The 19185-nt window shown below is 35.7% G+C and overlaps 1 protein-coding gene across 19 annotated transcripts in view; it reads left to right on the plus strand.

The window, feature by feature from the left end:
- Positions 1–19185, plus strand: part of LOC131425800 (protein tramtrack, beta isoform) — a 522944-nt gene that overhangs the window by 457718 nt on the left and 46041 nt on the right. Inside the window, exon 8 of one of the 19 annotated variants that reach the window (XM_058587984.1) lies at positions 10120–10828. The exons of the other annotated variants lie outside the window; for them this stretch is intronic. Within the exon in view, the coding sequence (XP_058443967.1) occupies positions 10120–10828 (709 nt within the window). The remainder of the gene's footprint in view (positions 1–10119; positions 10829–19185) is intronic. 19 annotated transcript variants of the gene reach the window in all.

Genomic DNA, 19185 nt, shown 5'->3' on the forward strand with positions numbered 1-19185 from the left:
GTTATACGAAGTTTTATGTCAAAATTTTCAGTTTTTTGACAGTATCTGTCACAATTGACCTTGAAAACAGAATATGTTTTCAGACTTAGATTCCGCACGGTAATAGCTATCCAACAAGCCATAGATTGTTAAAATCCGTCCATATTTAACGGAGATATCGAATTTTTTGTGTAAGCGACTTTTCCCCCATATTCCAGCAGTAGAAGTTCTGAGCGCTGTATGGCAAAGAAAGGCTTGGGAGCAACGTAAAACACGATTTTTTATACTGTTACATACAATAGTTTCTAAGTACCAAAAAGACTGTGAACAGCATTATTTTTCATGACATTTTGCCTCGGACCAATTTTAGCACTGTTCGTTTTTGGCAACATAATCGTTCGAATATGACATATTGGAAAGATGGCAGTACTTCCGAATTCTGAACAATTTCATAATTATATTGATTTAAACTGCTTACAGCAATAAATGCTGGAAGAACAAAACACCCATATACCATTTGAATCAGTTCGTCGAGATCAGCAAATGCGTATGTGACAAATAATTTCACTCAATTTTTTACCTTATTTTCGAAGATGACTCAACCGTTTTCTACAAACTCAGATTCATATGAAAATTCGTATGCTCCTAAACAAGGTTCCTGAATTATGTTTGGATCCGACTTCTGGTTCCGGAACTACAGGATGATATGTGAAACGAAATTAAAATTGTGTAACTTATTTTCCTCGTAGATGGCTGAACCGATCTAAGATTCAAATGATATCTAAGAATCATCTAAGATTTGCTGATTTGAATAGTCGACATCCAAATAAACTTATTTCAATTTTAGTGGTATTCAGTTTTCGATTCGGAAGGCACCCAACAATTTAACTCGTACTACGATTTCTCAAAGATGTCTATACTGATTTTTAAACATATTGAAGCAAATGTAAACTAATCTGGTGAATTTGTCTGACTTCGGCTACACCGATTTTCGAATTCCGGCTCCAGTATCGAATCGTTTCTCAAAGCTCAATCGTTTTCTCAAATAAAGCCAAATCGAATTTCAGAAAAAAATTCAAATTAAAATAAACTTATAGTCCACACAAAATTAATTAATTTTATTCAATGCTGACTTCCGATTTTGGAATTACAGGAGGATGAATTTTTAAAATTCAAACCGATATAGAAGATGATAATCCCGAAAAGCTTGAAAGTTGGACTCAAAACTATTGCAATTTATTCGTCATATGGCCATACGAATCGGTTTGGTTTATGCTGGTTCCTGAATACCGGCTCTGGAAGTACCTTAAATTACCGTAAATTCTAAAGTGGAACTCACTTCGACATGTCATGAAAAGTTTAATCGATTGTAACCTTTTTAGATAGAGTAATGAGTGATTAAAATGTCAAATTGCAGCTTAAAACGACGGCCATTAAAATAATGTCATGAAAACCGAAGAATATTCATGAAAAAAACACATGCGGATTGATAAAAAAAACGTGATTAATCCACCTAGCAGTGAGATGATACCTTTTTTTATCAATCCGCATGTGTTTTTTGCATGAATATTCCTCGGTGTTGTAGTTCTCATGACATTATTTTAATTATCGTCATTTTAAGCGGTAAATTGAGATTTTAATCACTCATTACCCTGTAATGCCGAAACTGCAAAACATATCGAATTTAGAGTTTTTCGTCATTATTTATGGTACTTCCAGAGCCGGTATTCAGGAATTAGCATAGCCCAAAATGATTCGAATGGCCATAAATTATTACGCCAAACAATTTACATGAAATTTATAAACTCATCATCTGTAATTCCAGAATCGGATAAAATTCACCATTTTTGTATGGGACCTGAAGTCCTGTAATTTTTGTTTTTGAAGTTCGATTTGGGCTTTTTTGAGAAAATGATTAAGCTTTGAGAATCGATTCGATACTGGAACCGGAATTCTAAAATCGGTGTAGCCGAAATCAGTTAAATTCATCTGAGGAGTGTGTAGACATCTTTGAGAAATTGTAGTGCGAATTAAAATTTGGGGGTACATTCCGAATCCAAAAACGAATACCGCTCAAACTGAACACCCTGCATTTTCTAAACCAGAAGTCGGATCTGACTAAAAAGTAAGAGGTTTTATAGGATTTTAAGACCTCTCATTTGAATCATAGATGATTCTTAGATTTCATTTGAATCTTAGATCGGTTCAGCCATCTACGAGAAAAATTAATTGCATTATTTTAATTTCGTTTAACATATCATCCTGTGGTTCTGCAATCAGAAGTCGGATCCAAACGTAATTCAGGAACCTTGTTTGGGAGTATACGACTTTTCATATGAATCTGAGTTTGTAGAAAACGGTTTAACCATCTCCGAGAAAATTGAGTGAAATTATTTGTCACACACGCATTTGCTGATCTCGACGAACTGAGTCGTATGGTATATGGAAGTCATGTTCTTCCAGCATTTATTGCTGTAAATAGTTTAAATCAATATAATTATGGAATTACTTCCAACTCGATAATGCTGGTATCATCTGGTTTACATATGCCATATTCGAAAGATTATGTTGCCAAAAATGAACCGTGCTAAAATTGGTCCGAGGCAAATTGTCATAAAAAAGGATGCTGTACACAGTCTTTTTGGTACTTAGGAACAATTATATGTAACAGTATAAAAAATCGTGTTTCATGTTGCTCCCAAGCATTGCTTTTTCATACAGCGCCCAAAATTGCTTCTACTGGAATAAGGCTTACACAAAAATATCGATATCTCCGTTAAAAATGGACGGATTTTAACAATCTATGGCTTGTTGGATAGGTATTTCCGAGCGAAATCTAAGTCTCGAAACATATTCTGTTTTCAAGGTCAAATGTGACAGATACTGTCAAAAAACTGAAAATTTTGACATAAAACTTCGTATAACTCAAAAAGTAAACATCCGATCTCAAAACCATTCAATAGCGTTCTGGGTGACGGGGAGACCTTTCATTTGCGACTAGTTTGATCAAAATCGGTCCAGCCATCTCTGAGATCTCGACCTCTTAGTTGACAACACACATACAGACACACACACATACACACACACACACAGACATTTGCTCAGTTCGTCGAGCTGAATCGATTGGTATATAACATTCGGCCCTCCGGGCCTCGGAAAATTTTTCGAAAGTTTGAGCGAATTCTATACCTATTTTTTATATATATAAAAAAAGGTAAAAAGGTATCATCTCGATGCTAGGTGGATAAAGCACGTTTTTATCTGTAGAAATACATTCTATTGCTAAAACGACTATTTTTCATTAAAAACTTGAGGTTGGAAAAAAATAGATTTATTTCTGCGATTTCTTTATTTTTCAAATCCACAGCAAATGTGTATTTTAAGTGTTTAGAATTAAATTATTTTAAAATGTTTAAAGATACGTTTTATTAATATGCTCAATCGATTTCGCAGAACTTCTTCTGCGACACAATTGAATTGCAGTTTCAGTCAAAATTAACAGTTATTTTTTTAAAGATAACTTTTTGGTCAAGTGTTGCTTAACAAAATATTGATTTTGAGTTAAAAGCCTAAGGCCTAATAAATATTTTGTAAAGCAACTCTTGACCAAAAAGCCATCTTTCAATAAATTACTGTAAAGTGGTCGTATCGTCTTCACCAAATTAACAGTTTCCGAGATACACTGACACAAAAAAATCCTTACAAAAATCTATCTTGTGTCGAATCGGAGTCTCCATTGCGCAAAATTTAACTTTAATCGAAGTATGCCGAAGGTTAATGACCTGCTGCACGCTTCTGGAATTGTTCTGAAGTCTTCGGACTGCACAGAAAGAAAAGATGAAACTTGCACGACATGTAAATCGATAGTACTATGAAAGAGACATCAGTTGAAACGAAAATCTAATTTAAAACCATGATTGGTGTAAAATTACATTGAGATTCATTTAATTTTTCATTGAACAAGACTGTATATTTACAAACTGCTTAGTTTTGTAATGTAACTTTCCATTCAATTGCCTGCTCCAAATATGTGCATGAAAATGAATGTAAATTCACAAAATATTTTTATCTGTGTGATTAAAATTCTGCAGGCTTTAAGTGCTCTTTAAAATATGACGCACTTTAGGGACAAAGAAGACTACGTAAATTTTAAATCCTGTAAACTTTGAAGGATGTCTGTGAAACTACTAGAGATGAGTAGCAAGTATTTAATGAAATAGAGGATAGTTGGCAGCCTTGGGCCATTTTTTACTAGACATTTTCCGACAATTCCGAACTCCGGCATTGGCGGGTGCCTTGGGTCACAATTATCATCATTGAATTTATAATTGTTTCAATCGATAAAACTTTGAATAATACTGATCCTTGCATATAGAATAAATGATAAGGGTAGTATTTGCTCACAAATTGATAATTTTACACGAAGTTATATCGTAAATTAAGATGTAATTTATCATGTAAGTGAACAAATAAAAAAGTTTAATCGAAGCCAAAATGGTCTCTGCACTTGACGCAATACATTTCCCGTAACTTTTTCTACACCCTATCTCCGGAACCGGAAGTAGGATCTGAATCAAAATCGGGTTATTATTATAGTATCTGTAAAACTCTCAGTTGAATATGAGACGGTAAAAATCATTTCGTCATTCCGTCAACTGGAAGTCAGATCTAAAGGAAACTCAGAAACTTTGTATAGGACTATAAGACCTTTCATTTGAATCTAAGTTTGTGAAAATCAGTTCAATCATCTTCGAGAAAATTGAGTAACAATATTTTTCACACACATCTGCACAATCACACACACTCTCACATTTACTCAGTTCGTCGAGCAGAATCGAATGGTATATGACATTCGGCCCACCGAGCCTCAGTTGAAAACTCGATTTTCACAGTGATTATAAATATCTATGTGAGGAAGGCAAAACTAACATTCTAGAATACCATTCGAAGAAGTTCGTCGAGTTACATTGTCCTCGCAAAACTGAGATTATTTTTTTCTTTTGAAGTAATCAAATATTTTTGATGAAATTTGGATTGAAATCACAGTATTTACTCACTTTATTGAGTTCCTCTTTAAAGTTTTTGTCATTATAATTATAAGCATAACCAAAAATATTTCGTATGTCCATGAATTAGTATGACGAATAAATTGAAATAGTTTTGAGCCAACCTTTGAAAATTTTTAGGTACTGTCATCTTCTTTGACGGTTTGATTTTTCAAAACTCATCACCCTGTAATTTCAAAATTGGAAGTCAGAATCGGATAAAATTCACCAACTTTGCGGAAGACCAAATCTCCTGAACCGAAGGTCGGATCTGATTAAAAAACAAGCAGTTTTTATGGGACCTTAAGACCTTTTATTTGAATGGTAGATGGACGAAACCGGTTCAGCCATCTACTAGCAAAATGAGTGATCTTATTTTAATTTTATTACATATATCATCCTGTAATTCCGGAACCAGAAGGCGGATTCAAATGAAATTCAGAAACATTATATAGGAGCATAGAACTGTTCATATGAGTCTAAGTTTGTAGAAATCAGTTAAGCCATCGCCGAGAAAAATGAATGAAATTATTTTTCACACACAAATTTGTTTATCTCGACGAACTTCTTCGAATGGTAGAAGGAAGTACGAAGTTGTGTCCTTCCAGCAATTATAGCTGCAAGCAGTATAAATAAATATAAATATGAAATTGTTTTGAATTTGAAAATACTGCCATCTTTCTAATACATATGTCATGTTAGAACGATTATGTTGCCAAAAATGAACTGTGATAAAATTGAAACGTCATGAAAAATGGTGGTGTGCAAAGATTTTTGGGTTCTAAGAAACAATTGCATAAAACAGTATTGAAAATCTCGCTTTTCACTTTGCTCCGAAACATCCTACTATTGGAATAAGGCGAAAAGTCGCTTACACAAAAATATCGATATCTCTGTTAAAAGGGATGAATTTTAACAATCTATGGCTTGTTGGATAGCTATTACCTTGCGGAATCTAAGTCTAAAAACGTTTTCTGTTTTCAAAGACAATTGTGAAGGATATTGTCAAAAAACTGAAAACTTCGACATAAAACTGCGTATAACTCAGAAAGTAAACATCCGATCTCAAAACCATTCAATAGCGTTCTGGGTGATGGGGAGACCTTTAATTTGCGACTAGTTTGATCAAAATCGGTCCAGTCATCTCTGAGATCTCGACCTCTTTGTTGACAACACACATACACACGGGCATTTGCTCGGGCCTGTGAAAATTTTTCTAAACTTCGAGCGAATTCTAGCGAATATTTTTTATATTTATAAAAAAGGTAAAACTCAACATTTTATTATATTGACGCATAATTGATAGACCATAAAATTCCTAACCTCAATGAACAATAGAAATCATCTAGACAAGACTGAGTGCCTGTAAGTAGAGTGACAACATCTCATCTGTAATTTTGGCATCAATTCTTCTTTCTTTGTTTGATTTGATTTTTGACTACCGATGGAATTTTGCGGCGTCACACCGCCGAGCCACTTTAGCACGAAAAACGTTCTTTCATTCTCGCGAATTACTCGAATTTCTAACGCACTATTCGCGAATTGATGTGCTTACACGTTGAGAGCTCCACCGGAAGTCTGGCATCAACTCAAAACATCTAATCCAAAATGTTGGCAGTTTCATACACGAGACCGCAAAACTACCTATTTTTGAGTTTTTTTCCACTTAATTTCGGGACTCCGCTCAGTAACCTAGTTTTAGGTAAAGTAGCTCTAAGTAGTTTCGATAAGGCTTATATTTACTCCACAGTTGAGTTACATTCACACAATTTCGGGTTGAATACGGGTTAATTAATTTAAGCTTATTGAACGAAACTCTCGCTGTTGGGTAGTTTTGACACAATGCTCATTGTGTTTTGACAACAATGGAGAGAGTGAATGAAAGAATAGAGTCAAAACAACCCAAATTTAAGTAGAAAGAAATCAAATAGTAGATAGATTTTATTTTTAATGTAAGCTTTATATTGTATTTGAAAATTTATTTGTTGCTCATTTGATTTGAAACTGTCAATAATGTGTCTTCAAAACAAACAGCTGTCGTCACTCTGCTTATGAACAGTCTAATCCAGACTTTCAATAAATACTGATTTTGGATAGTAAACTAGTCTTTTTTTTTTGGTATATGTTATAACATTGTTTTAGCTGTACATCAGCATTCTGAAAGCTCCTCTGTTAGAAATCAATCAACTAAAAGAATTTTGAATGCTTACTAAGCGATTTGAAGTAAATGGCCTAAGATTTCGACATAGTCTTAGGGTGAGTAAAACGCTTATCAGAACTTGTATGCTCTTATAATGTTGTATTGGTGTATTGCTCTTATAATGCTAATTAGATACCTCAATACTGCTACAAATTTCATTCACGTGAGGGAGACAAAATACTGAATACTTTCTTTCGATCTACTCGAGTTCACTCCTGACCTATTTTGCTAGTTGTTCGACACATGACACATGTCGCGTGAAGACTTTGCTATTGGTAGAGGAGAACTACGAAATAAAGCAAGCGTTTCCATTCTCTGTAAAATGAATCTATTTCAGTTTAAACAAATATTTCTTCATCGAAATTCATAACTTAAAACAGTCCAACCGAACCCTAAGCATATACAAATGAACCATGACGGCTCCAAACAATTGCATGCTTGCCATAAATATATAGTAACAAGTTCTATTCCGAGAATTCCCCTGCAAAACAACAAAACAACAGCAAACTGCAACCAACGCAATGCAATTCCTCTTATCCATCTACGGCTTGTGTGTGTGTGTGTTTGTGTGTGTTGGTGCCGCGAAACCGATAGCGCACGCACTTTGAATTCCTGGAAGCCACGAGTGCCTGCCGAGACGAACAGTAAAAAAAATGTTTCCACCTTTTATTCCTTTGCTTATTACTGCGATTTCCATGATTCTTTTTTTTTGTCCTGTTGCTTGTTCGACCCGAAAGGCTACTACTGAAAACAATTTCCAAGTCTGGGGAGCGGTGTGTTCAGTGGCCTTCCGGACGAAATCCTCCTACTATTCAATGTTTAGTAGTTGTGTAATAATAGCTGCTGTTATGTTTGTTCATTCTTTGTTTGTGATTATTGTGTAGATGTAAATTATTACTGCGAACTGCGTCAGCCATTCTGAATTCTGATACTTACGTAACGAAATAGCAACGAACGTGAAAGATCCATCCCCCTTGCAGGGCTAAGCAAAACTGAATGATGACGCTTGACGCCTAACTTGGTTGAGTTCAGTGAGAAAACGAAAACACGGTGCTACGAAATCAAATTCCCGTTGCAACCGCCTTTGCGACATTTACTGATGACCTACGAAACCTTTTCTGTTACTGTGTACCTCAATGTGTGTGTGTAAATATATTGAATTTTCGATGTGTTAAATGTGTATATAGTATTTTTTACGTATTTGTGTGTTTTTACAGATCTAAACATGTAAATTTATGTTCTTACTTCATTAATCAGTTTACTAGTTTCTCCCAAAAAAAAGTATAAACTTTAGTTTGTTCTCAAACCCTTTCGGCAAAGCAAATAGTATCAAGATTTCGGAACAAAAATTCCAGTATTCGTTTATTTTTTTAACTGTCAAGAAGTTGATCTCCGTTTTTTGAACATGGCTGTGCTAAACATATTTTATTACAACTGCAAAAAGTACGTTTTGTTTCTTTACTCAATTGTCAAATAAAACAAAAGTCATTCCAAATGCAATCAAAATTTTATTATTTCAGTTTTTTCGTTCTACCATCGAGTGCATTTTTTCTATTTATTATCAAATGTTTTTCTCTCATATATCAAGTTTTCATATGAAATTTTTGTGTATATACCTAAGCAGAAAAAAAACAAACGCAAAGAAACATCTCTCAGTAAATGGGAACAATTGGATTTTTTGTCGAAAAAACAAAATAGCAGCCCTCGGTCCCCCGTCAAAAAAAAACGAATCGGACAAACACCCATCCCAGATATGAAGGAAATTTTCTTTCTCCCTCTCGTTTCCGTGTCATCCGTGTCCCCGCCAGCCCATCCCGAAACCGAACTCCTTTTGTCCTGAAACAAAAAACAAAACAAAAAAAAGAAGAACACAACAATCGGTTATCAATCAGTCATTCAGTCAAACCAATAAAATAAAAAAATGCGCCTAACAAAAATACCGTTGCGCTTGCGCTTCTGAAAATTTTAAATAAGCAAAAAGATATGCGAATTACAACCAGACAAAAATCGAATTTCAACTTCTTGAACAAATTTTGGTTACTTAATACTACAGCACAAACTCTAGATAGTCAGATCAATAAAGTTAAGAACGAACATGCTAGACCGCTAAAAAACATGCGTCTACCGCAACCAAAACTTTCGTTGTTTGTCCTTTTGTCCTTTTTTTCTTCTAGGTCCCTTCCTTTTGTTCTTAATTTCGACAATTTTTTTTTCAATTTTATCAATTTGTTTTCCTTTTTTCTCTCTCCGTCTTTCACTCTATCTCTCTCTCTCGCTACCGAAGAAAAAAAATGTAAAGTTCAAGTTATTTCTTAATTTTCAATACACACATTCTTCCTCGCGAAAAGCGGAGGCATTACATTCGAAAAAAAAAAAGCTGCCGAAGATCGAACCCAGAGGTGGGGAAAACGGTGGACGGTTCGATAGCCAAAAAAAAATGCAGAGAATTATGAATCAGAAACGTGTTCCGTTACCAACCAAGCGAAGCGTCAAATGTCACTCTTAGTTGTCAGAAAACGAAAATAGCATAATGTTCGGCAATTTCGAAATAAACAACTCGAAACAAAAACAGATGGCCAAAATTCACAGCAGTCATCGAATGTCGCGAATGAACTTTCGATAGAGAGATTTCTAGGATACGTGACCGAAAGCAGTCACGTGCACCTTACTTCTTTGCCTTCCGCTCTAGGATCTGTTCGTTATAGTACTGAACTTCCTTCCACCAATAACGCACAATGATTACCTACCTTGCGGTTTTTGTTTTCCTTGATTACTTTTCGTTTCGTTTCCAATAAGAAAGTCGTTAGCGCTTTATCGTAAATACAAAATCAGAAAAAAAAACACTCGAACCAAATAGCAAAAGAAGTTGATGTCCGATTTTTGTTTGGTTTGCAGGAAGCATCAGAACCGCACGCCGCCAGCGGTAGTGTCGTTGTCGGTGGCCTTTGTCCGAGTGTTCTCGGTGGGCCACCGCTGGGGCTCGGTAGTGGTGGCGGTGGTGGTGGCTGTGCCAGTGGACCGGATCAGGTGCCCGGCGGTGGTCCTAGTTCGATCTACCCAATCTGTCCGTACTGTGGGGCCACGTTTCCACACCAGAGTAAACTGACCCGGCACATACTGTCACATTCGCTGGAAACACTGAAATACCGCGAAACAGCCCACCTGATACACCCGTCACATCTGGCCATTCTCCAGCAGCAACATCACGAACTAACCCAACAGGCGCAACATCAGCAGGCGGCAGCGGCTGCGGCGGCTGCTTCGTTGGTGCAGTCTCCGTCTCAGTCGCAACACTTCGCACCGCTCCGGACGGGGCCACCACTGGATCAGCTGCTGGAACCACCGGACGGTGCCTCCCCGATGGAGCTCGAATTCGCAGCCGCCGTCGCAGCGCAGGCCGCTGCGGTTGCCTCCGGAAATGCGGCCGCCGCCGATCAAGGCAACGTGGTGCTGTGTAAGTTCTGTGGTAAAAGTTTCCCCGATGTGTCTTCGCTCATCACTCATCTGCCGGTGCACACCGGAGACCGGCCGTTCAAGTGTGAGTTCTGCGGTAAGGCGTTCAAACTGAGGCACCACATGAAGGATCACTGTCGGGTGCACACAGGTAGGTGGTCAATGTTTCCATTTTTTTTTTTGCTATTTCGTGGTTGTAATCCTTTTATGTTGTAATTGTTAAAAAATATGGTTTACCTTCAGCAATTTCCTTATTCATTTACAATAGACATATGGTTCACGTGAACGGTAAGAAAAGTATTCCAATGTACTCTAAACAAATAAAGTGGCTCGTTCACCCTTTTAAAGATACTGTCAACAAAAACGAAACTAAAAACATTGTCACGAAAACGACATGTTCTATCAAAACGAAGTATTGGGAAAGATTGCACACAAATACAGATAGAACAAATATATTTTTTAATTCCATAGACTCTATATGAGCAATAGTCAACGGCTCGGTTTGAGATGTTCATGTATCGAACCAACTTGCACTCGGCGCGATTGCCTTAGAGAAGGATGTTTGTGCACATCAGCAGGTGGACATTCTACGAGTTTATTTTATGTGCCGTTCACCTCGCACGAGCGGTATTGATTTTCAATGTGTTCGCGTATAAAAAATCGTTCCCTCAGAACGTTCTGTTTTACAATTGCGAACTAGGCCAGAGTGTGGCAAGTGCATTGTCGATTTCAATTTCCCGGTTTTTTTCCAGGTTTTTCCCGGTTTGCTAGATAAAAATTCCGGATAAGAGTTATTCCAAGAAAGCTGTCGAAAAGCGAATCGAACGAATCTGCGCTGTACTGATTCTATTCCCATTAAAGTAATATGGGTTACATATCGTAGAGCAGTACTCGAGCGTTGTACGACTGAGTGAGCAATATGGAGTAGTAGGTTTAGGCATTAGTTGTATCTTAAAGAAACTTTCTGCGTGCGAACGTGATAATGATAAAACGACATCCTCGTTTCTTCGAACTATTTGCGAAAATAGTTGGAATAGCTCAGAATCAGTAGAGAATAAGCGTGGACATTACAAAGAACGATTCACATCGTTGAAGTACAGGAGGAAGATCAGCGGTCCAAGATGGTTGCCTTGTGAAGCAATAAACTTTTTGGATACATTATACATTTATCTTGATTGCTAATCTGTGATTATTGAGTTATTAAGAAAATCAAAATCATGTTAGAATCAAAGCCCAATCTGCTCAACTTAGCGACTTAGAAAGGTATGTGTAGATAACGTCAGTTTGTAAACCGCAGGACATAGCATTCGTCACAAACGTCGTGAAGGATAAAAGATTAGAAGTCGCTTGCTCACGTTGATGAGCAAATAACCAAATCAAATTTTTAAAAACTCATAAGATATCGATCTTTTTTTTTCTTCTAAATGCTTAGCATCTCTCGTGGAACAACCAGAAAAATTATCAAAAAGTATGACCTTTATTTCCGAAAAGCCCAACCAGTTTACCTTCTATAAGAAATCCTACAATTGTTTTGGATCTAGCAGATTATATGATTTCAAATGATTTCATGAGCAGATATTCATGATTTCAAATGAAGCAATGATTGATAAAATTAGTTCTGTATTCTACCACCTTAAAGCTAATCTAGCTAGAATACAGATCTCATACCGAAGGCACCGTGAACCCTGAAATAGTTTTGGGAAATTCGACTGTCATCGATACGGCAACAGATTGTTTAAATCATTACATGATAGAAGTTAGGAGTCTTTCAGTTCCAAAAGCTCAAACTAATGTCGTTCTCGCTTGAGAAAACTGAAACTGTCCCAGGGTAGTTTCATCAAACAAACACTTTTCACGAAACTTAGTTGATTTCACACTTGGCAACGGGAATTTGAGCAAACCTCATATAGAAAACAAGGATCGAAACTGACTCGATTTTCAGTTCAACAACGTTAAAATTGGGTTGAAACTAGCTTCAAATAAACGGTTTGACAGCAGTTAGGGTGAAATTTAATCGTCATCCTAAGAAAGGTTCAAATAATTAAACAAAGATTGCGCGTTTCATTTGCCATCACTTGAAAATAAGTGGTACAACTTTTTAATTTTCCGATGTTAAATAAACTTTTAAAATGATTCAACTAACTGTACTTAGTCTAGTTTCACCACAAAAGTTAAGCTAAAGTTTTTCCTTTCAAGTCTATGCAACTTTTAGTTAACTTGCCTTTGATCGTATACAGAGTAAATCGTGTTCCGAGGTCACCGTTCCATCGACCAGCCCCGCCTAAATGAAATGTTTGCATCAAATAGAATTACATGACACTTATTTTCTTAAGAAACGAATGTTTAAGAATAAATTTGATCCATAGGAAACTTAATACTTCGTTATATATTCCAACAGCAACGGACGCCGTTTCAAGCATTCTCGAAGCTGAACGTCATTTGTAACAAGTAGATTTGAAAGTATTACCCATTCACTCACTCTGTGTGTATGTGTGTTTCTATGTAACAATAATGTGTACTCGCTTTCCTCACAAATGGCTAATCCGGCTTCCGCAAACCTAGATTCCAATGAAAGATATTATGGTATCTAGCCTGATATTGAATTTCATCGCAATCCGACTTCCGGTTCAGGAGCTACATGGTAATATGCATCCAAAGAAGAAAAAAATATGCACTCATTTTTGTCAGAGATGGCTAAACCGATTTTCACAAACTTAGATTCAAATGAAAGGCATTACAATCCCGTAGCCTGCTTCTCAATTTTAACTGGATCCGACTTTCGGTTTCGGATTTACAGGGTAATATGTGTCAATTAATGAAAAAATGTGCACCAATTTTTCTCGAAGATTACTCAATCGAATTTTTGCGAACTGGGATACAAATAAAAGATCTCAAAATCCTGTAAAAACATCTCAAATTTTATTCTGATCTCACAACCGATTCCGGAATTACAGCGCGATTAGTGCAAAATTTTTAATTTTATGAGCATATTTTTCGTAAACAATGGTGAAAGAGATGCAAATTTCATAAAACCGGCTGGTGTTTTCTTCTGGAATATATAAACTTACTTGCGTTCTATTATTCCTAGTCCGAAAGAACAAAATACAACACCGCCTTTACGAACGATGCACACACACCATACTGGTCTTATTGATTTATAATCAAACAAACTTATTTTGGCTCAACCAATCGAGTTAGTGCCCTATATCCTTCCAATTTCGAAGTACAGGACAATAGAAGTTAAAAATGTCTAGCCGTCATAGAATTGACGCCACAAAATACAAAATTTTTCCCGAGGTACGGTTCCGAAAACAGATTGTCAAAAACTCCAATATGAAATCTCTAAATAAAACTTATAAAACTTAAACAATATGAAACCTGTGACGGTTTCTCACAAAATGTAAATGAGAAAGAAAGTTTTTTTTCTGTTCAATATTAATGCTGGACTATCACAAATATGGACGGAGCTAATTCAAACAAAGTTTTTATAAACAACACGGATAATTTTTTGATTAATTATCTCACTATCAATTTTCTTATTACATTAAAATAAAATATCGTAATTGGTTATTAGAAGCGATTAATTGGTCCTTAAAAGTACCGAATCATTTGACTTCTTCAATGCTTTTCAGTATTGAGGTCGTTTGTCGTGAATTCGAAGGATTATTTTAATAATACTGGAAATAGTTTCCACTCACTTGGCACAGATTTTTTTTTTGTAGAAGTGTGATAACAAATCTTTCGAATTATAGATTCTTTTTAGGAAAATCACGTACCAGTACCAGTTAAGGCGAACAAAGGTTATTTTTATCCGTTACTATGACTAACATCTAACTGCGTTAAATCAGTGTCGTAACGTCAAGTCCAATACACAAGAAAAGGATGTCGAGCTGTGGTCATGTTTCATGTTGTTGCACTCATTCAGTTGAACAGCAGGACTGATATATCGTTAACTACATCAAAACCACTAAGCACGCGTCATAAGTTTTCCTTCTTTATGCTTGGTATATCTGAAAGTATCAGCAGAATATTTGTTTTTTGCTGTTTATGACCGTCTCATACACACTTCGAAAAAAAAACCCTCTGATTTTACATCTTATTTAAATACACATAAATGGTGCGTCGCAGTTCACGCAAATTTACGTGGAAGAACATTTAATATTGTGTCTTGAATTCCATGACATGGAATTCATTGAAATAAAAAAAAATTAATACTGATAGCGACCGCCGCGACTTGATCCGAAAAACATTGGATCAGAAAGTACGTCTGTTAATCAACTGAGACACAGAAGCACACATCTGCTTGACTGGTAAAAGGAGCATTTTAAATTCGAAACCAGAAAAATTCATGCTAATCTAACATTAAGTTATTACAAATGAAATTTTCCGTCATTTGACAAATTAGGTCTTGGATGAATTACATCGTATGAAGGATTAAATCACCTGCAAAATTCAATTTTTTTGGGTGTGACAACCGAATTTTTTACATGAATTAACATATTTTAGAAATTTTTCACAACCTATTTCTAGACAAAAAAAAATCATCGACCATAAAACTAACTGAAAAATGTTCACCACTACTTTTTTAATGTGCAATATTCAGAAAACTGCTCTCCAATGGTAAAAAAAAACAGTTGTAAAAAGTGCACTGACGAACAATCTCCTCGATGATATTTCAGAAGAAAATCGCAAATTGAATACATCTGACATGATTTTCGAATAAAACTTGTTTGACTCAGAGATTGTCATACCTGTGTTGTCTCAACCGTTTACAGAATACATGGTGACTTGATTCGCCGCGTAACAAAAATAAGTTGGAAGGTGGTTAGAAGAAAAAAATATTAATTATTTAATTCTTCTCAGTTGATTAGTGAATCATTAGCACTTTGCATTTGCTGGGTCAGGATAATTTAGCCGAATGCTTTTTCGACGAAAGCCGTTCCACCATTTCGTCGAAAGGGTGATTTCACCGAATGACATTTCGCCAAAAGGTCATTTCGTCGAATGATATTTCGCCGAAAGCTCATTTCGTCGAAAGGTCATTTCGTCGAAATGTCATTTCGCCGAAAGGTCATTTCGCCGAAAGGTCATACCGCCAAAATCCATTTCGCCGAATCCTTCAATTGTCTCAGTATCGTAATTGAATTGACTAAAAATAAAACAAATGAGAGATAATCATGTTTACGCCCCAGTTGCTGACCTACAATCGTACTTTTTGAAAAATCTCATTCGACGAAACGAAATGGCATTCGATGAAACAACTTTCGGCGAAAGTACCCGCTCCCGAGTTAGATAGTTTTGGACGTTTACAGTGAAGATAGGGTGGCTCAATATAAAAAAAAGTGTAACGATTTTAACTAGACTGATCACTTCCATGTTAAGATACCATACCCGATCAGATGCACATAACAAAATCATGGCACAAGTATCTCAACAGATGATATGTATAACATTTTGTGTTATTTTGAGATATTTAACAAATTAAAACAGTTGAAAGTTGAAACTAATAATAACAATATAATAACAAAATCAGTTATGATGTTTCATTTTCATTTGCAAGACTCAGTTCTTCCGTTGTTTTATATCGAAATATAATGATCAAAATTTCAAAAAAAACTAAAAGAAGAAATCAGATCACTAAATACATTATTCATTTAATGAAAAAATCATTCAACAATTTTGGATTTAAAGAATGCTAAAAGTTAGCTGTGATATAGTTTTTCTGTGTTAAATTTGCTATCTAATTTTTTACAACTATTGTTATAAATTCCTGCTTTCGGACCTCTGTAGATATATCAAATCCAATAATAATTGTGATACAAACGTTCCAAAATCTGTTACGATTTTGTTCCCGCTTGAGTCTTTTTTGTTAGGATTTTTGTTATTTTAACAGCTTACCAGCCAAACATATTTCAAAATTTGTAACAAAATATATCTGAAATAAATTACTCCAGTTATATTTCTGTTATTACCATCTGATCGGGTACATATATTTTAACCGAAAATGTCCAAAATAATCAAAAAACTTGAAATGCTATTGATCCACTTATCAATAAAGCAACACTTTGGTAATAGTACAAAATTTTATTTTTTTATTATGAGCCACCCTACGCACACTGAAAATGTCCCAAATTATCAAATTTATAGTGTTATTGATTCACTAATCAACAGAGTATCGCATAACTACTGTAATTTTTTTCTGTTTTGAGCGACCCTGCGATCACTGAAAATGTTCAAAATTATTCAATTACTTTTGACTAACTTATCAATAGAGCATTATATTTAGAATAGTTTATATTTTTTCAATATAAAGTCACCATGCGCACACTGAATATGTCGAAAATTAACAAAAAAAACCTTTTTTAATCCACCTAGTGGTGTAATGATGCCTTTCTCAGATTACTTATGTTTTAAAAAACATCACCAGAAGACTTCGTCAAGATCATTTGAATAATATCAAAAACTTTCTTTGGTATAAACTACCATCACCTTTTCAATTTATATACAGGGTGATTTTTTAAGAGCTTGAGAACTTTTTTAAACAATAAAACGCATAAAATTTGCAAAATCTCATCGGTTCTTTATTTTAAACGTTAGATTGGTACATGACATTTACTTTTTGAAGATAATTTCATTTAAATGTTGACCGCGGCTGCGTCTTAGGTGGTCCATTCGGAAAGTCCAATTTTGGGCAACTTTTTCGAGCATTTCGGCCGGAATAGCCCGAATTTCTTCGGAAATGTTGTCTTCCAAAGCTGGAATAGTTACTGGCTTATTTCTGTAGACTTTAGACTTGACGTAGCCCCACAAAAAATAGTCTAAAGGCGTCAAATCGCATGATCTTGGTGGCCAACTTACCGGTCCATTTCTTGAGATGAATTGTTCTCCGAAGTTTTCCCTCAAAATGGCCATAGAATCGCGAGCTGTGTGGCATGTAGCGCCATCTTGTTGAAACCACATGTCAACCAAGTTCAGTTCTTCCATTTTTGGCAACAAAAAGTTTGTTAGCATCGAACGATAGCGATCGCCATTCACTGTAACGTTGCGTCCAACAGCATCTTTGAAAAAATACGGTCCAATGATTCCACCAGCGTACAAACCACACCAAACAGTGCATTTTTCGGGATGCATGGGCAGTTCTTGAACGGCTTCTGGTTGCTCTTCACTCCAAATGCGGCAATTTTGCTTATTTACGTAGCCATTCAACCAGAAATGAGCCTCATCGCTGAACAAAATTTGTCGATAAAAAAGCGGATTTTCCGAATGGACCACCTAAGACGCAGCCGCGGTCAACATTTAAATGAAATTATCTTCAAAAAGTAAATGTCATGTACCAATCTAACGTTTAAAATAAAGAACCGATGAGATTTTGCAAATTTTATGCGTTTTATTGTTTAAAAAAGTTCTCAAGCTCTTAAAAAATCACCCTGTAGTTATGTCAAGTTGATATAGATTTAAATGTGGCAACCCTGAACGCTATACAAAATTGAACAAAGCACGCTGTGTGCTAGGCGGGTGCGTTTTCTTCTTCTTCCTTACCAGCGCGTACCGATGCGCACCGATTTTGCATAATTTTGTATGACAGTTTGAAAGTTTTCATACTCATTAACCTATAATTTCGGAACCGGAAGTCGGATCTGGATGAAATTGCACAGAGAAATTTTTTAAGACACTAAGAGCTTTAACTTCAATTATGATTTGTGAAAATCGGTTTAACCGTTGCGGAAAAATCGAAGTGAGTTCCGTTTTTGGAGCTTTTCCGGCGAACCGGTGCGTTCGGAAGTAGAAACCAAGCACTAGTAGTCCCAAAGTAGATTAATATATCCACCAACTAACAATATTTGCTAACTAGAAGAATTTACCGCTAAATTTTGTAAAAATGTGTACCTCGTTTAGCCGTCGCTTTTGGAAAAAATACTCTTGAAATTGAAAATTTTTGCTAATCACACTGTAATACCGAAACCAACTGAAGCGTAGTGGAAATTGATCATAGATATATCATCGCTGGATGTTCTCCCTTGCGATACTCACTTATGCGATATTTCTGTGGTTGAAAATTTGCTACCAAGATTCGCTAACACCACAAATCACTGGTGAGGCTCAGAGTTTAGTGGATGCTTCTTTCAACCTGGTGAAACATATCGGAAGCGTACTTTTAGCAAATTTTTTGAACTGACGATGAAAGGAATTTTTTCGGATCATGATTTTCACAACAATGTTGCTGATGCCATGTCTGATACAGCAGGAGATATTCACGATCAAAAACTGATCACTTTCTCATATAGCATCATTTGAAAAGACGTCAAAAAACGTCAAAAAAAAGTGAAAATTCGGTTTAAATCACTGTTGCGTACGATTTTTCATGAATGATTTACCATAGTATGAAAGCTTGCACGCAAGTATTGCTTAACGATTGAAGTGCCTCTACGAGGGTTGTTACTTATGTATTTTATTTCTAAAAATGGAAACAGTATTATATTTGATCGAAAATAGTTTTATTGATTTTCG

This window comes from Malaya genurostris, chromosome 1 (assembly GCF_030247185.1).
Source record: "Malaya genurostris strain Urasoe2022 chromosome 1, Malgen_1.1, whole genome shotgun sequence".
NCBI lineage: Eukaryota > Metazoa > Arthropoda > Insecta > Diptera > Culicidae > Malaya > Malaya genurostris.